Genomic DNA, 22,931 nt, shown 5'->3' on the forward strand with positions numbered 1-22,931 from the left:
GGGTAGAAGCCTGAAACAATGAGATCAATCAGAATACAAGTGGCTGAAATGAGATTTGACCGTAGAGAGAAAGATCCTCTAACAGGAGGAAACTCTGTTTACTCTGACACACAAAACACTGAGGTTCCAGGAAACCACGGCTGAAAACCCAGGATACAGGGCTCAGTGAATGTGGGTGTTGAAGGTGTAGATGTGATTAGTGTGTCAGAGGAGACTGTGTAGAAGGACAGAGTGCCAGCAGGCCAGTCCAGGTACACCGCTACTCTACCCAGCGGAGGAGAACGATGGAAGACACAAATCTGTGTTCGTTATTGGCGCAAGCAAAGTAGTACACCACTGTCTGGCATCTCACGACTCCAGGACTTATCATTGTATCCAAACTCACAGTCGTCACTGTTTCCCTCCGTTATGATTCCTCTGTAACTCACTGATACCTGAAGCACCTTCATCCACTCCAGCCTAGTAACAGTGACCAGTCAGACCTCACTTACTAACAGCAGCTGAAACCAGTTGTCAAATCTGTCTGGATGATCAGGATACGATGATCCTCATCCACCCAAGTCGACCTTCCTGTTGTTGCAGATGTTTTGATGTTTTCCGTTCACTGTGTTGTGTCGATGTTGTGAGTTCACAGGAATCTGATGGAGAGAACAAACCACAGTACAGTAACAGCTGCAGTTACTCATCTGTCACCTGGTTGAGTGTGAGCTGCGGTGTTGTTCATGAACCTCATTAAAACACCACTTCTTCAGACCTGGTCTCAACCCTTGGACCCACTAGGATCCACCCTGAAAGATGAGGGTGGTAGGTCAGCACAAACCAGTGTTTCCTACATGTATTATTGTTCATATAAGACTCAAATCCACCATGAAGCCAAAGGACAAGAAAATGTTTGCCGCTCTTCCTGTCCACCTGAGAGTGTCCAGTCTTGGTGTTCCCCAGGCTCCATCCTTGGCCCCTTATTGTTTTCTTTGCTTCCACTGGAAATTTGATCCACAATATTCTTTATCACTGTTAGCAGCAGACTTCTCCATACTGAGATGTTCCAGTCTCCAGGTGGACCTTCAGTTCAGGCATAGGGCTTCAGTCCAGACTCGCTAATGGTTGTAGCTCAGGTCCAGCTCTCTCAGATGGGAGGGGTGGACTCAGAGCGAGCCGAGAAGCACAGCCTTCCTCTGTGACCAGACAGCCTGAAGCTGGAAAAACAAAACAATCACATGGAAGATCCTTGGATGATGCTGTTGTGTCAGTCACATACAAGATGAACTGTCAGCCAGTGACATCAGACTCTGGTGGAACCCCTCTGATACTGTCTGTCTTCTTTGTGTTTTGGTGCCAACTTGATAATATAGTTCAAATCATCTGTGATATTTGAAATTCAGCAACAACTAAACTGATGTATTTCCAGTTTAGAAAGTTCTGCTAAAGTTAGTAAAATGTCATGAGACAAATTGTATCAGCAGACACAGTCTCACACAGATTACAGCTGTTTATCACTGATGTCAATCAGATTTTTAATTGTGCATCAGTCAAACAGGTTAATGACCTGAGGTCTGCAGTTACAGTGTGGACTCCTGAGTCCACTCAGAGACCAGCTTCACTCCTGAGTCCTGCAGGTCGTTGCTACTAGGTCCAAGCTCTCTCCGAGTGGGGAATGGGAGCTGAGAACTGAGGCCAAAGCTTCACAGCTTCTCTCTTGACAGTTTTACAGTTCAGAAATATATCAGCATCATACTCTGAATATTTGGAACAATGCAAATTAGTCATCAATCGGTTCTTTGTCTTCACTTACATAGTTACCAATATTAAGCTTATTTATAGCCTTCCTGGTCTGTCTGTTTTTTTTCTAAATTAAAGAAGGATGATGAATGTTTTCACCATCCTCCATCCATCTTGCTCTGAGCGGATGAAAGCACCTTTATCCTTCATCGAGCTTTGATTGCAGCTGATGTAGTTCTGTTTTCCTCACTTAAAGTATTCAAAGCACATAAATCAGTTATTTTAGTCACCATATCTAACTGCTTTTTCTTTTTCCCTCTTGGATGCCAATTTTCTCAACATTAAATTTGAGCCACTCCCATTTATATGTGGAGGATAGTTCCTTCTGAAGTTTAACTTCCTTAATCAATGTTTTAATCCTAATACAGAAAGAATCATCATTTGGTAAATTACTATTAAATTTCCAGTTGACAATCCTTGACTGTGACAAATTACATTTAACTTAATTGAAATAGTTATTGCACAGTGATCAGTAAGAGGAGATGGGCAAACATTACAATCGAAGGACATATCAACTAAATTACTTGAAATAAGCCAGAAGTCTAGTCTAGATTGATGTCTTTGCCCCGTGTTATTAGACCAAGTATATTGTCTCCTATCTGGATTAGTTACACGCCAAATATCTATAAGATCAAGAGAAGTGGAAAGTTCTGAAATTATAGGGTTAAAAGAATGTGTTCTGAATTGCGTTGGGTCTCTATCGAGCCACTCATCAGGAACTACATTAAAGTCACCTGCCACAGTAACTTTGTCTGTTGAATATAGTGATTTCCAGCATCAGTCATGGGACACAGATCACCAAACAATCGCTTTATTCTTGGCTCGATTATTATAACCATTGAAATTCTTTTCAGGGCTTCACAAAAAAGAAAAACTGCCTTGCGCTTTGTGCCATTTCTTAACCCTCGAACATTTAAAGACAATAAAAAGTCATAATAAGGTGCATCCTGAGCAGATCTTCTGGGCTTTTCAGCAGGGTATGGCGTCTTTCTGGACCTGGATTTTGACTGTGCCAGCTTGCCTTAAAGCCGTGGTTCCACTGCACTGCCCTTGATATATGTAAAGTATATAAGTTGACAGACAGGTAAACTCTCTATATTCAATGATATCCATTTCCAGCCCTGTATTATTGGCTATTGATCCACCTGTTAGTTGAATGGAACCATTTAAGACAGTCCACATGTGTGTTCATTTGATCCAGTACGTTCCTGTTCTCTCTGTTGACATTATAACCAGATATGTTGATTCAAATAAATGTCACATTATTGAGGGTCAACGTTACCATCAACCACTTTATCATCTGCAACATGTGACACAACCTGACCTTGGAAATCTTTAAGTAAGATGGCGCCCCCTGCTGACTCCAAAGTGCCATGACTGAAACAGACTTTGTCTCCCATTGAGTCCAAAATAAAGTGTCTTCTACCTTGGAGCAGGTTTCTAGTAATAATAATAATAATATGAGCATTTTTTTCCTTTGCAAAATAAAACAAAGGCTTTTCTTTTGGTTCTTTCTCTGAGGCCCCTTGTATCGACTGAAATAAGAGACAGATCATCTTTTAACATAAACATCAAACAAAAGGAACAAAAAACAGCAAAACACAATTTTCTTAGCTGTTATAGAAACAGTGGTGAGAGACTTAACAGACAGGTCAGGTTTTCTCCCTTTGGTACCAAAACCTAGAACATAAAGTCTTCACACAGAAACTCACTTGACCTTAGGAACCAATCTTCTTGGCACGATTCTTGGACCATGAATGAAGGCACAGGGCCTCTAAACATGGTCCCGAGACCCTCTGCTCCCACTGTTCGGTCCAAGTCCTTCCCTTTGCTGAGGACTAACCTGTCCAACCCCCCACATGAATCCCAGCATCACTGAAGCTCCAGACCAGCTGCAAATCAAAGTCCACGTAGGAACCACACAGCTCCGGAACCCGCCTGAGACTCGACGCATTTTGACGTTTCTTCCGTGTGAAAGTCGTGGACTGACGCCCGGCAGTAAACTCCAGTGGTGCTCAGCAAACACAAGCTTCTAATAGCGGATTCGGCGACGTCGTTTCGTCTCATTTAAGCAGATTTAAGCCACAAACCGGACTAAAGCCGCGGCGAATCCCACTGACTCCACAGGAACTCGCTTTCTTTCTTCTTCGTGAGCTTTAACTGCGGTAGCGACCGGCACAGTGGGAGCATCACCGCCCCCTGCTGCTCTGGAGGAGAACCGGGCTCTGACCGGCCCCCTCTGTTTGCCTGTTGGCCAAACTTTGTTCTATTAAAAACCATTTCGGCCAAAACAAGAGAACAATGCTAACAATGCTAACAATGCTAACCTCTGCGGGACTTTGTACCCGGGAAATGAAGGTTCAGTCCAGAATAAACACAACTGACCATGATACAGTTCACACACACACACATTCATTCAAATATTGGAGACTTTCTATTCAGTCTGATAATGACACGGATGTTATTTCACTGCTGCAAACGGCTTTTCTGTCTGAACTGAGAAATAATCCGTGTGCTTACTGCCCTCCGGTGGTCACACCGGGTCACTACAATCATCAGTATTGATCAGTGATGGAGACAAAACACTAATAAGGCACAAAACATATAAGGCCCCATATATTTGAACAAACACACAACACAAAGAACAAAAGCATGTTGTAAAAAATCAAATCAACAGATGGGGCAACATGAAAGGCCAGAAAACATAAAACAGGGAGCCATGAAATTATATTCAATCTATTCAGAAATGAAACAAGCTGAGCTGCTTTGTGTTTGTTAGAAATTCCAAAGATTTTGTCAAAAGGTTTGACTCATTTCTCCAGTGGGTTAAAGTGGGCTTAGATCTAAAAAGCAACATTTGGGCCTGAAAAATGTCCCTAACAAAATAATAATATTGACACTGGCATCGATCTCACTGTCACTAATAAAGACAGTAACTTTAACTTCTCTTACAGTGAGAGGAGGCAGCTCAATCCCCCTGGACTGGAGCCAGTCCTGAAAACCAAGCCCACATCTCTGGACTATGTCACAAGTGAAGAACAAGTGTTCTAAATAGCTCAGACAAACAAAAACCTCAGAATTGGGCTGAAGTCCAGTATTGGAGTCAATGTACAGAGAAATCAGTGTGTTTACTGCCCTCCTGTGGTCACACTGGGTCACTACATTACACTGATGTGTCTGTGACAGGATTCAGTGATGATCAGGATCAATCATCAGTATTGATGAGTGATGGAGACGGCTGAGGATCAGTCATTGTTTGAATAATATTCCAAGTCCATGTCAGTGTGTGTCAGTATTAATGTGTATTAATATGGAGAGAGCTGCAGTTCCTCACTGTGACCACGGGAGGGCGCTGATCACTCACATCTGTTGTTCTTCTGTTTCTGCTCCATCTGACTTTATTCCACATCTACTCTCATGTTCCTCATCACATTATTGACAGTGAACTGATCAGTGTTTACTGCCCTCAGGTGGTCACAGTGAGGAACTGCAGCACTGATCAGTTTGCTCTGATTCTGTTTTCTGAGTTAGTGACAAACTATTTTCTCTGTGCAGGTCTGGACCAAAGTGGGCCAGTCTGGGACTTTCTCCAGATATTGATCCATTTCTAGATGAAACTCTTTTGTTGTTCTTTTCCCACATTCATGTGAATAGAATCAGTAAAATATGCAGCCGAGCTCATTGCAGGACAACATGCACGACTTTCTACCAGCTGAACTTGAACTTTATATTTTGAGGAGCTGTGAGATGAATCAAACAGAGTTAATAGAAATATTCCAGTGAAGTACAAGTACCTCAAAGTTGCAGTACATGCAGCACCTTGTTTTGGACTCTAATGAACCTGGACTGGGGGCAGCTGTACAGGAAGTGTGCAAACATGATGTTCAAGTGTCCTGAGCACGGGGTGACGCACTGAGCACACTCACAGCTCCTGCTCTTTTATTTTTAGATGTTCAACTAAATGTGGAACTTGATCTGAACAGTGTCAACAAACAAACAGGGATGTGGCCTGGGCTGGGAACTGGATCCTGAGACGGAGCTCGACCTTCAGCTGAAATCCAGACGGCAGCTGCAGTAAAGGCAGAAACCGCACAGCGCAGAAAGTACAACAGCAACTTACTGCACCTGTTCATAAAGACATGACAGTTACCTGAGAAACCCGTTTATTTTCTTTATTTACTTATGAGGTTTTGGTCGTTGGACCACGTCACATTTAAGACAAATATAGTCAAAACATGGGGATTATCAAGAAAAGTCATTTTTGTCTCTTTGCTGTGTCATTTCTCATTTCTCTGTACTATTTATACTGTGAAGTCCAACTCACTGCTGCAACAAAGGAAACCACCAGGATACTCATCAAAAGCTTTAATTGGACATAACAGCTGGGCATGAAATAGAAAAATGCATAACTCTGTTGTCTCAGTCCAAGGAGACGTCTTCAAAGTCCAAAACCCCAAAATCCTGAGTTCCCTGTGATGAAAGAAAGAAAATCTTGAAAGTCTTTCCTGAACCTAAAATAAATCAGGCGTCATTTCATTCATTCTGCAGCAGGACTTAACTCATGGACACAGAGAAGATGATCCTCATTTCTGAGATTCTCCTCAGGACAGAAACCTTCCAGATAAACTCCCTTCATGCTGCAGCCTTCCACCAAACACTGAGCTTCACTAACTTTCTTCTCTTTGAGCTGCTTTGCTTTTTCTCGGTATCTTCACTTCTGGATTTGCTGCTGAACAAAACGGCTCAGTAACACAGAATCTCTCTCACATTTTATTAGTCTGAGCCCATTAAATTATAAGTGAGAGTCCATGTTTCAAGTTGCACCGATGGTCATGAGCTTTGGGTAGAGCCTGAAACAATGAGATCAAGAATACAAGTGGCTGAAATGAGATTTGACCGTAGAGAGAAAGATCCTCTAACAGGAGGAAACTCTGTTACTCTGAACACAACAACACTGAGGTTCCAGGAAACCAGGCTGAAAACCCAGGATACAGAGGCTCAGTGAATGTGGGTGTTGAAGGTGTAGATGTGATTCAGTGTGTCAGAGGAGACTGTGTAGAAGGACAGAGTGCCAGCAGGCCAGTCCAGGTACACCGCTACTCTACCAGAGGAGGAGAACGATGGAGACACAAATCTGTGTTCGTTATTGTGCAACGCAAAGTAACCACTGTCTGAGCATCTCAGACTCCAGGACTTATCATTGTATCCAAACTCACAGTCGTCACTGTTTCCTCTCCGACTGATTCCTCTGTAACTCACTGATACCTGAAGCACTCCAATCCACTCCACCTCCCAGTAACAGTGACCAGTCAGACCATTACTACACAGCAGCTGAAACCAGTTGTCAAATCTGTCTGGATGATCAGGATACGACTGATCCTCATCCACCCAAGTCGCCTTCCTGTTGTTGTCAGATAGTTTGATGTTTCCGTTCACTGTGTTTGTGTCGATTGTGAGTTCACAGGAATCTGATGGAGAGAACAAAACACAGTAACAGCTGCAGTTACTCATCTGTCACCTGGTTGAGTGTGAGCTGCGGTGTTGTCATGAACCTCATTAAAAACACACTTCTTCAGACCTGGTCTCAACCATTGGACTCCACTAGGATCCACCCTGAAAGAATGAGGGTGGTCAGGTCAGCACAAACCAGTGTTTCCTACATGTATTATTGTTCATATAAGACTCAAATCCACCATGAAGCCAAAGGACAAAGAAAATGTTTGCAGCTCTTCCTGTCAGACCTGAGAGTGTCCAGTCTTGGTGTTCCCCAGGGCTCCATCCTTGGCCCCTTATTGTTTTCTGTTTACATGCTTCCACTGAGAAATTTGATCCATAAACACAATATTCTTTATCACTGTTAGCAGCAGACTCTCCATACCTGAGAGTATCCAGTCTCCAGAGTGGACCCTTCAGTTCAGCAGATAGGAGCTTCAGTCCAGACTCGCCTAAATGGTTGTAGCTCAGGTCCAGCTCTCTCAGATGGGAGGGGTTGGAGCTCAGAGCTGAGGCCAGAGAAGCACAGCCTTCCTCTGTGACCAGACAGCCTGACAGCCTGGAAAACACAAAACAATACACATGGAAGATCCTTGGATGATGCTGTTGTGTCCAGTCACATACAAGATGAAACTGTCAGCAGTGACTCAGTACTCTGGTTGAGGAACCCTCTCTGAATACTGTCTGTTCTTCTTTGTTGTTTTGGTGCCAACTTGATAATATAAGTTCAAAATCATCTGTGATATTTGATAATTCAGCAACAAACATAAAATGATGGTAAATTATCAGTTTAGAAAGTTCTGCTAAAGTTTAGTAAAATGTCATGAGACAAATTGTATCAGCAGACACAGTCTCACACAGATTACAGCTGTTTATCACTGATGTCAATCAGATTTTAATTGGGCATCAGTCAAACAGGTTAATGACCTGAGAGTCTGCAGTTTACAGTGTGGACTCCTGAGTCCACCAGAGACCAGCTTCACTCCTGAGTCCTGCAGGTCGTTGCTACTGAGGTCCAGCTCTCTCAGAGTGGAGGACTGGGAGCTGAGAACTGAGGCCAAAGCTTCACAGCTTCTCTCTGACAGGTTACAGCTGCTCAGCCTGCAGAGGAAATGACAGAGAAAAGGCAAATCTGGACTTAGTTCTTTTTCTCTCAGGTTGAGTCCATCTCAGGATCTCTTTGTAATGACGGTGTCGGCACACTTACAGGACTTTCTTGGAGAGTCTGACCACTGGCAGCAGCCTCAGAAGAGCCTCCTCTGAAGCAGAATATTTCTTCAGATCAAACACGTCCAGGTCTTGTTCTGATGACAGTAAGATGAAGACCAGAGCTGACAACTGAGCAGGAGACAGTTTTTCTTTGGCGCGTTTCCCTGATCTCAGGAACTGTTGGATCTCCTCCACTAGAGAACCATCCTTCAGTTCATTCAGACAGTGGAACAGGTTGATGCTTCTCTCTGGAGACAGATTCTCACTGAACTTGGTTTTGATGTACTGGACTGTTTTCTGACTGGTCTGAGAGTCACTTCCTGTCTGGGTCAGCAGACCGTGGAGGAGAGTCTGATTGGTCTGGAGTGAAAGGCCAAGGAGGAAGCGCAGGAACAGGTCCAGGTGTCCATTTGGACTGTGGAAGGCCTTGTCCACAGCACTCTGGTAGAAGAGTTTCTCTGCAGCTTGGTCTCTTCTGGTCTCAGACGTCTGGGAGGTTGTTTGTTCCTCTGACAGCAGATTGACTCCAGAGTTGATGAAGGTCAGATGGACATGAAGAGCAGCCAGAAACTCCTGAACACTCAGATGGACGAAGCAGAACACCTGCTCCCGGTACAGTCCTCTCTCCTCTTTAAAGATCTGTGTGAACACTCCTGAGTACACTGAGGCTGCTCTGAGATCGATGCCACACTCTGTCAGGTCGGATTCATAGAAGATCACGTTGCCTTTCTGCAGCTGCTCAAAAGCCAGTTTTCCCAGAGACTCAACCATCTTCCTGTTCTCTGGACTCCAGTGTCGATCTGTCCCAGCTCCTCCCTCATACTTGATGTTCTTCACTTTGGTCTGAACCACCAGGAAGTGGATGTACATCTCAGTCAGGGTCTTGGGCAGCTGTCCTCTCTCTCTGGTTTCCAACAGATCCTCCAGAACTGTAGCAGTGATCCAGCAGAAGACCGGGATGTGGCACATGATGTGGAGGCTTCGTGAGGTCTTGATGTGGGAGATGATGGTACTGGCCTGATCCTTATCTGAGAACCTCTTCCTGAAGTACTGCTCCTTCTGTGGGTCGGTGAACCCTCTGACCTCTGTCACCATGTCGACACACTCAAGAGGGATCTGATTGGCCGCCGCAGGTCGTGTGGTTATCCAGAGGCGAGCGGAGGGAAGCAGTTTCCCCCCGATGAGGTTTGTCAGCAGCACATCCACTGAGGTGGACTCTGTAGCATCAGTCACAATCCGAGTGTTGTGGAAATCCAGAGGAAGGCGACACTCATCCAGACCGTCAAAGATGAAGACAACCTGGAAGTCTTCAAACCTGCAGATTCCTTTGGTCTCAGTGAAGAAGTGATGAACCAGTTCCACCAAGCTGAACTTTTTCTCTTTCAGCACATTCAGCTCTCTGAAAGTGAAGGGAAATGTGAACTGGATGTCCTGGTTGGCTTTGTCTTCAGCCCAGTCCAGAGTGAACTTCTGTGTTAAGAAGGTTTTCCCAATGCCAGCCACTCCCTTTGTCATCACTGTTCTGATTGGTCCATGGCTTCCAGGTGAGGCTTTAAAGATGTCTTCATGTCTGATGGTTATTTCTGGTCTGTCTGGTTTCCTGGATGCTGGATCAATCTGTCTGATCTCATGTTCCTCATTGACCTCTGCAGCCCCTCCCTCTGTGATGTAGAGCTCTGTGTAGATCTGGTTCAGAAGGACTTGGGCTTCCTGCTTTAGTGACTCCCTCAAACACACACTGGAACTTCTTCTGCAGTTGGACTTGAGTTGACGTCGACACGTGGCAGGAGATTCTGAAAGAACAGGCAAAGAAACAGTTTCCTTAAAGAATGAAGATACAGATTTATTCCCCACAGAGAAGCATCTCCATCACTTTGGAAATGTCACATATGGCCTTTATCCATCATGTTCAACCTTTCTAGAAATCCTCTTACTGCTCTGCAGACAGTCGGCCAGCTCCTCCTGCTTCATTCCCCTCAGGAAGTTCAGTGTGATCTTCAGAAATGCTTCTCTGCTGCTCCTCCTCTGCTCTTCATCCTGACCCTCCAACACCTCCTCATCCTCCCTCTGACTCTCTGGGGAACCTGAAGTCAGAACCTTCTGCATCTTCTTCAGCTCGTTCTTCACAAAAGTGACAATGTGGTTCTCCAGCAGCTGGAACAGAGAACTGTATGAATACCAACTAAAACCATGGCCCCAAAACATCAGGTCCATGTTGGGCCCTGGTCTAAGAAGTGCAGCGTGGAGATGACTGTGAACAGAACAGATGTCAAAGCAGCAGTTGTACATGTACAGACCATAAATACGGAGTCCGGCCGTGTCGGACGCTGCTGGGCAGACTGAGCACCGGGAACCTCTGAGCTCTCCTGGTCCACCCTGTGGAGGAATCATGAACAATGAGCTCACATGACGTCTGTCTGTCCACACAGAGACCAACACAAGGTAAAGGTCCAGGAAGTGAGATTTGGATGTGAACAGTGGATCAGATGAGTCCCTGTAGTGGTAAAGCTTTACTAGTCCTGCTGATCCCACTGAGAACCAGCAGCTCAGTCTGCAGCTGTTTGTAGCTTTCAGCTCAGTTTGGTTCAGTCCCAACAGCTCCAACATAGATCTCTCCCTCCCTCACTGAACACTGCTGCAGAGTCCTGGAGCAAGGCACCTACAGCCAGTGTCTGCTTGTGTCAGACTGGTTGTACTGGGCAGCTCCCAGTATGAAAGATCAGAACAAACGGAGCTGGAACTTCTCTCTCAGCTGCTTTTTCATTCTGCACATGATTTCTGTCCTGATGACATTCACGACAGAAATACTTTGGACCTCAGACGTGGTCGGACAACATGTCACACAAACTCCATCTTTTCTAGAAAAACTCGACTCTGACTGAAAGTTACAGCTTACATCTGATCAGCTGCTGGACTTCCTCCTTTGAAGTCAATGAATCGACCCTTCGACCAGTCGCTCTTGAAGGACACACAGCTGGGTTCAGGAGAATCTGGTCTCTGCTGCTGGATCCTGAAACAAAGACAGAGCTAATAAATGTGCATGTTGGATAAAAACTGATGAAAATATGTTCAATCTTTTCATTAACACACAAACTGACATTTTGTCTGTCTGAAACAACCTTTGGTCCATTTTAAATTGTTTCCTTCCATCAGCAGATTGTCTGAATTGCAGAGGAGGCTTCATGGATCCATCACTCATCATGGACACAGAATCAGGTCCAGGTCCAGGCGATCCTGGTCTGTGCTGCTGCTCTGGTCTTGAACACAACACACACAGAGCAGTGAGTGTGAATAATGATGGAGCAGTGATGTTTGGTGCTGAGCTCTGACATGGAGAAGAGTCCTGGACTCTCCCAGATCCTCATCTCACCTCTGAGCTTCGGTCTGGCTCTCATGGTCCCCACACAGACTGGGTTTAGAGGGACGGACTCCCTCCCGTCTGTCCTCACACTGATCCATGCTGCTGAATCCACATCAGCTCACACACAGTTTGTCCCTTCACCTGGACAGGAGACACAAATCATTCAGATGCTGCTTTGCATCATTTCTCCTGTAAAACCATCAGCTGCTGCTTCTCTGTTTGCTGTCAGTGTCAGTTGATGCAGTCAGACAGTGTGAGGCAGAGGAAGCTGCCATCAGCTGCTGCCCTTCTACTGTCAGGACACTAGATGGACCCATGAAGCTGCTGCACTAAAATATCCACAATTATATTTTGAGGAGTCACAATTCCATTTGAACCTGAAATCACTGACGTCATTTTGCCATTTTATCATTTATTCCACCAACAGATTTCACATATTCAGTGTGTTGATTATTAGAACAATTTCTTAGTTGCAGTATCTGCAATAACATTTCACTATTCAGATTGTTCATTAAGTTGAATATGTACAAATGAATTTTGACCAGCCCAGATACTTATAATTATTTTTTGACTAGTCAAAAGTCGAATTACACTTTGATGGACTTTACACTGGTCATGATTCCAATTAGAGATATTTTAATCTATAGATATCTAAAGCTAATATATTACTAGTCACAATTCTAATGAAGATATCTGCAGTTGGAGTTCTGACTGGTCTAAAGTCCATCAAGGATATTTGTAATTCCACTTTTGACTAGTCAAAAACATAATTATAGATATGTGGAAATCACATTGTGGATGGTTTGAATGATTTGCATTGTTTTATTTTGAAAAGTATACGTTTTATTTTGAAACGTCCGACAGGAAACCAGCACCTGATGTATAGAGACGTTTTCGTTCCGAATATAAAATGATGTGAAAAACAAATGGACATGAAGAAACGACACTTAATGTCAAGTCACCAACTGTTAGTATTTAAAGTTTCTTCTACCATATAAAAAAGTACTGAGGCATTTTACTGCAGTACCAGCAGAAATAAGTAAAAACCCTCTGTCCTAAGTAAAAATCCCACATTACAAATGTTACTGCAGTAAAAGTCCAAACAGCGACTGAGTCCAAAGTGAGACCGTCTACCGATCCTGCTTCTCTTCCTGCGCCGCTTCAGATCCCGGACATGTAGATCAGTGTCGGTTCATCAGTCTCACACTTTAAGGACCGAGCTGCACATTTCTGCTGTTTCTGCTGCATCGAGCCGACAGCAAAGCAAAGAAAGAGGAAAACAGTGAAAATGTTCTGACTTTACCTTTAAATGGAGAAACAAGCTGCAACACGACTGCAACAGAAAGTGGAACTAACCAGGGACCAGGAAGGGAGAAGTCTGTTTGGATTTTCATGCTGCGCAACAAGACAAATAGTATCTGGCAGTTTTTTTCTGTTAGTTTTGCGTAGCATTCTGTGACTGTTTGAACCACTTGTAGCATTTGTGTTTGTCTGTTTGCGCTGGAGTACCCCCCCCCCCCATACCTAAATACTTCCTTCCGTGGTGGTGCACACACACTGGCAATAAAGCTCATTTGTCGAAATGTTGAGACCCGCAGTCAAAACTGCAAAATGCAGTCACTTAGTGGACCTGAACCTGCAAGCTCAACAAGGTTTTTTTCAGCAACAAAGAGTTTTTTAAACGTGATTTTGAACAATGACGGAACTTAAAGTAGAAATGAGATCCGCTCACACTTCTGACTGGTAACGCATGAACGAAAGTCTAAGTAGACGTCACGTCTGCTCTTTCCCGCTTTTCAGGGAGGCAACTAGTTGATGTTAGCTAACCAGCTAGTTAGTTAGCCATGTTTTCCGCCTCGGGACCAGGACCAACTATGACTCAAACAGCTGGACCTCAGCGCAGAGTGACGGTGGTGGTCTCAGAACATCATGTTGGACGTGTCGCCTCCTCTAGCGGCCAAAAGCTGCGCGCACCGCGGGAACGTTATAACGGAACATTTGGGTTCCACCTTGAACAGGTAACCGGCCCAGGCCAGAAGCTTCCGGGAACGTTTTGTTTTGTTTGATTTGTTTTCAGAAACGTGACAAATGAATGTGGGGCACAGGCGCCATTTTACTCACCTGGACTTCACAGGCTGGTGCTTCAGTTTGAAGCCTCTTGTGATTTAAAGAACCTCCAACTAGAAACTCCAACTAGAAAACCTTGATAACAAACCAGCTTCTCCAGATCAAATAAAACTAGTCCTGTCAAAAACCAGGTCCCTGTAATGAAGAAGAGATCCACTTTCTTAGCTTTTCCCCTGAGCTGCTTCTCTTTTCTGTCTTGAGCTTCTCTCACTTTCGCTTTCACCCCCTGGTTCAGGCCATATTTTCAAATAAATTTCCGAGAGAGCCATAAAATATTTTTTAACAGTGAATACAACTAAATGCGTGTATTTTTCGACCAACAATTTTAGAGTATAATAAGTCTCTGGATGTATCCTTTTTGAAAATATTGAAGCTAACCAATAATAAATAAAACACCTCTTACCATTAATGCGACTTCCGGTGCTGGTTTTGCTGAGGGCTTTGTGGTCTGGTTGATACGTGGTGAGGTTCAGCTTCATGCCTCATCTGTTAAACGTGGTGATGGACTTAAAAAGACGAGTCTGCTCACGAATCTCTCCAAAGCTTTGGATGGTCTGCAGGACTTCCTGCTGACTGGCCTGCACTGTGCACAGTTTTTACACAAAAAAATATCTAAACAGTCCCTTGAATAACACGAATTAAAGTCTCCAATAGTTTTTGGTTTGAAAACCGAATTAAAAACTTTATTACATTTCTTATCCAACAAATTAATGACACCCACTTTTAGGGCAGGCAAGGCAGGGGTTACCAAGGAGTACTGTAAAGAGCCCTGAATGGGTCTAAAGCCTTGAATAAAAAGGGGTGTTCTACGGTGTCAAAGGCTTTTAAAAAATCTAAAAATAAGATAAAGCTATTATCTGAGATCAAATAATTAAAATCCAAAATGTCTAAAATTAAGCAGGTATGATTATGGATATGTCTCCCTTTAATGGAAGCAGATTGTGTTTCCTCTATTATCATATTTAATCCCTTCTTGAGCCTGTTAGCATATACATGAGCTAATCATTTATGATCTACACACAGGAGTGTGATTGGCCTCCAGTTGTCTAAGGAAACTTTATCTTTGTTTGGTTTTGGTATAACTGTGATAATACCATGTTTCATTGTAGGAGACGAGGTACAATTGTATATACGTTCTTTAAATGCTTCATATATCATTTCTCTAATTTCAACCCAAAAGTGTCTATAAAATTCAGCTGTAAGCCCGTCACACCCTGGAGACTTTCCACTTGGCATTTGTAGCGTGGCATTGTCCAGCTCCGTTAAAGTGATTTCTGCTTCTGTTAAAGATCTGACCTGTTCATCTATTTTTGGGGTGTATTTGATAATCAAGTTCAGAAATATATCAGCATCATACTCTGAATATTTGGAACAATGCAAATTAGTCATCAATCGGTTCTTTGTCTTCACTTACATAGTTACCAATATTAAGCTTATTTATAGCCTTCCTGGTCTGTCTGTTTTTTTCTAAATTAAAGAAGGATGATGAATGTTTTTCACCATCCTCCATCCATCTTGCTCTTGAGCGGATGAAAGCACCTTTATCCTTCATCGAGCTTTGATTGCAGCTGATGTAGTTCTGTTTTCCTCACTGAAAGTATTCAAAGCACATAAATCAGTTATTTTAGTCACCATATCTAACTGCTTTTTTCTTTTTCCCTCTTGGATGCCAATTTTCTCAACATTAAATTTGAGCCACTCCCATTTATATGTGGAGGATAGTTCCTTCTGAAGTTTAACTTCCTTAATCAATGTTTTAATCCTAATACAGAAAGAATCATCATTTGGTAAATTACTATTAAATTTCCAGTTGACAATCCTTGACTGTGACAAATTACCATTTAACTTAATTGAAATAGTTATTGCACAGTGATCAGTAAGAGGAGATGGGCAAACATTACAATCCAAGGACTTATCAACTAAATTACTTGAAATAAGCCAGAAGTCCAGTCTAGAGCGATGTCTTTGCCCCGTGTTATTAGACCAAGTATATTGTCTCCTATCTGGATTAGTTACACGCCAAATATCTATAAGATCAAGAGAAGTGGAAAGTTCTGAAATTATAGGGTTAAAAGAATGTGTTCTGAATTGCGTTGGGTCTCTATCGAGTCACTCATCAGGAACTACATTAAAGTCACCTGCCACAGTAACTTTGTCTGTTGAATATAGTGATTTCCAGCATCAGTCATGGGACACAGATCACCAAACAATCGCTTTATTCTTGGCTCGATTATTATAACCATTGAAATTCTTTTCAGGGCTTCACAAAAAAGAAAAACTGCCTTGCGCTTTGTGCCATTTCTTAACCCTCGAACATTTAAAGACAATAAAAAGTCATAATAAGGTGCATCCTGAGCAGATCTTCTGGGCTTTTCAGCAGGGTATGGCGTCTTTCTGGACCTGGATTTTGACTCTGCCAGCTTGCCTTAAAGCCGTGGTTCCACTGCACTGCCCTTGATATATGTACAGTATATAAGTTGACAGACGGGTAAACTCTTCTATATTCAATGATATCCATTTCCAGCCCTGTATTATTGGGTGTTGATCCACCTTTTAAGAAGCCAGATTGTGTTTCTGCAATAAGGTTTGAAATCCCTGTTTGAAGACGAGTGGTGAAAATATAAATAAGCAGTTTATAGTCTGAGTTTCTAAGAGTGATGGTAAGTAAGATGGCGCCCCCTGCTGACTCCAAAGTGCCATGACTGAAACAGACTTTGTCTCCCATTGAGTCCAAAATAAAATGTCTTCTACCTTGGAGCGGGTTTCTAGTGATAATAATAATAATAATATGAGCATTTTTTCCTTTGCAAAATAAAACAAAGGCTTTTCTTTTGGTTCTTTCTCTGAGGCCCCTTGTATCGACTGAAATAAGAGACAGATCATCTTTTAACATAAACATCAAACAAAAGGAACAAAAAACAGCAAAACACTATTTTCTTAGCTGTTATAGAAACAGTGGTGAGAGACTTAACAGACAGGTCAGGTTTTCTCCCTTTGGTACCAAAACCTAGAACATGAAGTCTTCACACAGGAACTCACTTGACCTTAGGAACCAATCTTCTTGGCACGACTCTTGGACCATTAATGAAGGCACAGGGCCTCTAAACATGGTCCCGAGACCCTCTGCTCCCACTGTTCGGTCCAAGTCCTTCCCTTTGCTGAGGACTAACCTGTCCAACCCCCCACATGAATCCCAGCATCACTGAAGCGCCAGACCAGCTGCAGATCAAAGTCCACGTAGGAACCACACAGCTCCTGAACCCACCTGAGACTCGACGCATTTTGACGTTTCTTCCGTTTGAAAGTCGTGGACTGCCGCCCGGCAGTAAACTCCAGTGGTGCTCAGCAAACACAAGCTTCTAATAGCGGATTCGGCGACGTCGTTTCGTCTCATTTAAGCAGATTTAAGCCACAAACCGGACTAAAGCCTCGGCGAAACCCACTGACTCCACAGGAACTCGCTTTCTTTCTTCTTCGTGAGCTTTAATTGCGGCAGCGACCGGAACAGTGGGAGCATCACCGCCCCCTGCTGCTCTGGAAGAGAACCGGACTTTGACAGTAACTTCTCTAACAGTGAGAGGAGGCAGCTCAATCCCCCTGGACTGGAGCCAGTCCTGAAAACCAAGCCCACATGTTCTAAATAGCTCAGACAAACAAAAACCTCAGAATTGGGCTGAAGTCCAGTATTGGAGTCAATGTACAGAGAAATCAGTGTGTTTACTGCCCTCCTGTGGTCACACTGGGTCACTACATTACACTGATGTGTCTGTGACAGGATTCAGTGATGATCACGATCAATCATCAGTATTGATGAGTGATGGAGACGGCTGAGGATCAGTCATAGTTTGAATAATATTCCAAGTCCATGTCAGTGTGTGTCAGTATTAATGTGTGTATTAATATGGAGAGAGCTGCAGTTCCTCACTGTGACCACTGGAGGGCGCTGATCACTCACATCTGTTGTTCTTCTGTTTCTGCTCCATCTGACTTTATTCCACATCTACTCTCATGTTCCTCATCACATTATTGATGTCCAGGTGTCCTGAGCACCAAGTTACAGCCTCATTGTCACCATGAAGAACAGAGTCACGTCTTTTCTAGTCCAAATATCACAGCTGCTGCTTCAGGGTCTGAAATAAACAGTTTGTATTCAACTCAAGTGACGTCTGGTTCCTTTTAGGTTCAGGAAAGTCTAGATGAAGTTTGGAAGAAGCTGCAGATGAACTGAGCTCAGCCAGTGAAACCAGTACAAGCTTCTACAGACGTCTGACTGTTTTTACTGTTTAGAGCAGAAACAGAACTGTTCTGGTTCCAGCTGCTCACGTCAAGATTTTCTGTCTTTCATCACAGGAAACTCAGGATTTTAGGATTTTGGACTTTGAAGACCTCAAGCTAAAGCATCAGCAGGTGAAGTACAGAGACCACAACCAACAGAAGCAACGTGTATAATTTTAAAAAGGGGATAAAGTGAAAAGATCCAGAACTAAACTGATGTTTATGTTAAAGACGCTGTTTCAAATCCCACATTGGTTTTTGTTTGTCCCTCCAATGACTTTGGTGTCAACAGCAGAAACACAAGATAAAAAATATTTCAAACAGGTAAAAGTGAACAATGTTTATCCTGCAATTAATGTAGCAGACACATTTATAGGACTGGAAATATAAAGGAGTTTATTTATTTATTCAGAATTATTCTATTAGTTATTACAGTTGATAATTTGATGAATCTGAAAATGTCTGAGTGAACTTTGACAGACTGGACTTTCTGTTCAACAGTCAGAAAGTTTCAGTAACAGGAGGAGACTCTCTGCTACTCTGGACACAGAGACATGGAGGAACCAGGCCAGGCTTTAAACCCAGGATACAGAGGCTCAGTGAATGTGGTGTTGAAGGTGTAGATGTGGATCAGTGTGTCAGAGGAGACTGTGTAGAAGGACAGAGTGCCAGCAGGCCAGTCCAGGTACACTGCTACTCTACCAGAGGAGGAGGAGGAGGAGGAGACAGCTGTTAGTTGGTTATTGTGCAAAACAGAGTAACCACCATCTGAGCATTTCAGACACCAGGACTGAGCATTATATCCAAACTCACAGTCGTCACTGTTTCCTTTCCTTTTGATTCCTCTGTAACTCACTGATATATAAACATTTCCTTCCCACTCCACCTCCCAGTAACAGCGACCAGTCAGACCATTACTACACAGCAGCTGAGGCCAAGGTTCAAATCTGTCTGGATGATCAGGATACGGCTGACCCTCCTCCACATTTGTCATTTTCCTGTTGTTGTCAGACAGTTTGAGCTCGTTGTTCACTGTGTTTGTGTCGATTGTGAGTTCACAGGAATCTGATGGAGAGAACAAGACACAGTAACAGCTGCAGTTACTCATCTGTCACCTGGTTGAGTGTGAGCTGCTGAGTTGTCATGAACCTCATTAAAAACACACTTACACTTCTTCAGACCTGGTCTCAACCATTGGACTCCACCAGGATCCAACCTGAAAGGATGAGGGGGGTCAGGTCAGCACAAACCAGTGTTTCCTACATGTGTTATTGTTCATATAAGACTCAAATCCACCATGAAGCCAAAGGACAGACAAAATGTTTGCAGCTCTTCCTGTCAGACCTCTCCATACCTGAGAGTGTCCAGTCTCCAGAGTGGATCCTTCGGTCCAGCAGACAGGAGTTTCAGTCCAGACTCTCCTGGATGGTTGTAGCTCAGGTCCAGCTCTCTCAGATGGGAGGGGTTGGAGCTGAGAGCCAAGGCCAGAGAAGCACAGCCTTCCTCTGTGACCAGACAGCCTGACAGCCTGGGAAACACAAAACAACACACATAGAAGATCCTTGGATGATGCTGCTGTGTCCAGTCACATACAAGATGAAACTGTCAGCAGTGACTCAGTACTCTGGTTGAGGAACCCTCTCTGAATACTGTCTGTTCTTCTTTGTTGTTTTGGTGCCAACTTGATAATATAAGTTCAAAATTATCTGTGATATTTGATAATTCAGCAACAAACATAAAATGATGGAAAATTCTCAGAGTTTAGAAAGTTCTGATAAAGTTTAGTAAAAGGTCTTGAGACAAATTGTATCAGCAGACACAGTCTCACACAGATTACAGCTGTTTATCACTGATGTCAATCAGATTTTAATTGGGCATCAGTCAAACAGGTTGATGAATCCTGACCTGAGAGTCTCCAGTTTACAATGTGGACTGCTGAGTCCATCAGAGACCAGCTTCACTCCTGAGTCCTGCAGGTCATTGTTACTCAGGTCCAGCTCTCTCAGAGTGGAAGACTGGGAGCTGAGAACTGAGGCCAGAGCTTCACAGCTTCTCTCTGACAGGTTACAGCCGCTCAGCCTGCAGAGGAAATAACAGAGAAAAGGCAAATCTGGACTTAGTTCTTTTTCTCCTGGGTTGAGTCCATCTCAGGGTCTTTTTGTAACAATGAATGAGGCCAACTGCCAACACACTTACAGGACTTTCTTGGAGAGACTGACCACTGGCAGCAGCCTCAGAAGAGCCTCCTCTGAAGCAGAGTATTTCTTCAGGTCAAACACGTCCAGGTCTTGTTCTGATGACAGTAAGATGAAGACCAGAGCTGACAACTGAGCAGGAGACAGTTTTTCTTTGGAGCGTTTCCCTGATCTCAGGAACTGTTGGATCTCCTCCACTAGAGAACGATCCTTCAGTTCATTCAGACAGTGGAACAGGTTGATGCTTCTCTCTGGAGACAGATTCTCACTGAACTTGGTTTTGATGTACTGCACTGTTTCCTGATTGGTCTGAGAGCCACTTCCTGTCTGTGTCAGCAGGCCGTGTAGGAGAGTCTGATTGGTCTGGAGTGAAAGGCCCAGGAGGAAGCGCAGGAACAGGTCCAGGTGTCCATTTGGACTGTGTAAGGCCTTGTCAACAGCACTCTGGTAGAACAGTTTCTCTGCAGATTGGTCTCTTGTGGTCTCAGACGTCTGGGAGGTTGTTCGTTCCTCTGACAGCAGACTGACTCCAGAGTTGATGAAGGTCAGATGGACATGAAGAGCAGCCAGAAACTCCTGAACGCTCAGATGGACGAAGCAGAACACCTGGTCCTGGTACAGTCCTCTCTCCTCTTTAAAGATCTGTGTGAACACTCCTGAGTACACTGAGGCTGCTCTGAGATCGATGCCACACTCTGTCAGGTCGGATTCATAGAAGATCACGTTGCCTTTCTGCAGCTGCTCAAAAGCCAGTTTTCCTAGACACTCAACCATCTTCCTGTTCTCTGGACTCCAGTGTGGATCTGTCCCAGCTCCTCCTTCATACTTTATGTTCTTCACTTTGGTCTGAACCACCAGGAAGTGGATGTACATCTCAGTCAGGGTCTTGGGAAACTGTCCTCTCTTTCTGGTTTCCAACAGATCCTCCAGAACTGTAGCAGTGATCCAGCAGAAGACCGGGATGTGGCACATGATGTGGAGGCTTCGTGAGGTCTTGATGTGGGAGATGATGGTACTGGCCTGATCCTTATCTGAGAACCTCTTCCTGAAGTACTGCTCCTTCTGTGGGTCGGTGAACCCTCTGACCTCCGTCACCATGTCGACACACTCGGGGGGGATCTGATTGGCCGCCGCAGGTCGTGTGGTTATCCAGAGGCGAGCGGAGGGAAGCAGTTTCCCCCTGATGAGGTTTGTCAGCAGCACATCCACTGTGGTGGACTGTGTAGCATCAGTCAGGATCCGAGTGTTGTGGAAGTCCAGAGGAAGGCGACACTCATCCAGACCGTCAAAGATGAAGACAACGTGGAAGTCTTCAAACCTGCAGATTCCTTTGGTCTCAGTGAAGAAGTGATGAACCAGTTCCACCAAGCTGAACTTTTTCTCTTTCAGCACATTCAGCTCTCTGAAAGTGAAGGGAAATGTGAACTGGATGTCCTGGTTGGCTTTGTCTTCAGCCCAGTCCAGAGTGAACTTCTGTGTTAAGAAGGTTTTCCCAATGCCAGCCACTCCCTTTGTCATCACTGTTCTGATTGGTCCATGTCTTCCAGGTGAGGCTTTAAAGATGTCTTCATGTCTGATGGTGATTTCTGATCTGTCTGGTTTCCCGGATGCTGGATCAATCTCTCTGACCTCATGTTCCTCATTGACCTCTGCAGCCCCTCCCTCTGTGATGTAGAGCTCTGTGTAGATCTGGTTCAGAAGGACTGGGCTTCCTGCTTTAGCGACCCCCTCAAACACACACTGGAACTTCTTCTGCAGGTTGGACTTGAGTTGACGTCGACACGTGGCAGGAGATTCTGAAAGAACAGGCAAAGAAACATTTCCTTAAAGAATGAAGATACAGATTTATTCCCCACAGAGAAACATCTCCATCACTTTGGAAATGTCACATATGGCCTTTATCCATCATGTTCAGCCTTTCTAGAAATCCTCTTACTGCTCTGCAGACAGTCGGCCAGCTCCTCCTGCTTCATTCCCCTCAGGAAGTTCAGTGTGATCTTCAGAAATGCTTCTCTGCTGCTCCTCCTCTGCTCTTCATCCTGACCCTCCAACACCTCCTCATCCTCCCTCTGACTCTCTGGGGAACCTGAAGTCAGAACCTTCTGCATCTTCTTCAGCTCGTTCTTCACAAAAGTGACAATGTGGTTCTCCAGCATCTGGAACAAAGAACTGTATGAATACCAACTAAAACCATGGCCCCCAAAACATCAGGTCCATGTTGGACCCTGGTCTAAGAAGTGCAGCGTGGAGATGACTGTGAACAGAACAGATGTCAAAGCAGCAGTTGTACATGTACAGACCATAAATACAGAGTCCGGCCGTGTCGGACGCTGCTGGGCAGACTGAGCACCGGGAACCTCTGAGCTCTCCTGGTCCACCCTGTGGAGGAATCATGAAGAATGAGCTCACATGACGTCTGTCTGTCCACACAGAGACCAACACAAGGTAAAGGTCCAGGAAGTGAGATTTGGATGTGAACAGTGGATCAGATG

The 22,931-nt window shown here is 44.1% G+C and overlaps 1 protein-coding gene and 1 pseudogene across 5 annotated transcripts in view; both read right to left on the reverse strand.

Annotated features, from left to right (window-relative positions):
* Positions 1-620: 620 nt before the first annotated feature.
* The window catches only part of LOC113143758 (protein NLRC3-like), a 52,890-nt gene continuing 30,579 nt past the window's right edge, over positions 621-22,931 (reverse strand). For 2 of the 5 annotated variants that reach the window (XM_026329457.1, XM_026329464.2), the window contains exons 5-11: positions 22,740-22,818; positions 22,376-22,595; positions 20,441-22,235; positions 20,150-20,323; positions 19,599-19,772; positions 19,414-19,460; positions 18,570-19,309 (exon numbers count right to left, since the gene is read on the reverse strand). In XM_026329457.1, coding sequence (XP_026185242.1) covers positions 18,780-19,309; positions 19,414-19,460; positions 19,599-19,772; positions 20,150-20,323; positions 20,441-22,235; positions 22,376-22,595; positions 22,740-22,818 — 3,019 coding nt within the window. In that variant the 3' untranslated portion in view covers positions 18,570-18,779. Of the gene's footprint in view, positions 639-18,569; positions 19,310-19,413; positions 19,461-19,598; positions 19,773-20,149; positions 20,324-20,440; positions 22,236-22,375; positions 22,596-22,739; positions 22,819-22,931 lie in introns of those variants that run through there. The other 3 variants (XM_026329456.2, XM_026329463.1, XR_003297090.2) reach the window with 3 other exon arrangements.
* Positions 6,130-12,424, reverse strand: LOC113143759 (NLR family CARD domain-containing protein 3-like; annotated as a pseudogene).

Source organism: Mastacembelus armatus, unplaced genomic scaffold (assembly GCF_900324485.2).
Source record: "Mastacembelus armatus unplaced genomic scaffold, fMasArm1.2, whole genome shotgun sequence".
Taxonomy (NCBI): domain Eukaryota; kingdom Metazoa; phylum Chordata; class Actinopteri; order Synbranchiformes; family Mastacembelidae; genus Mastacembelus; species Mastacembelus armatus.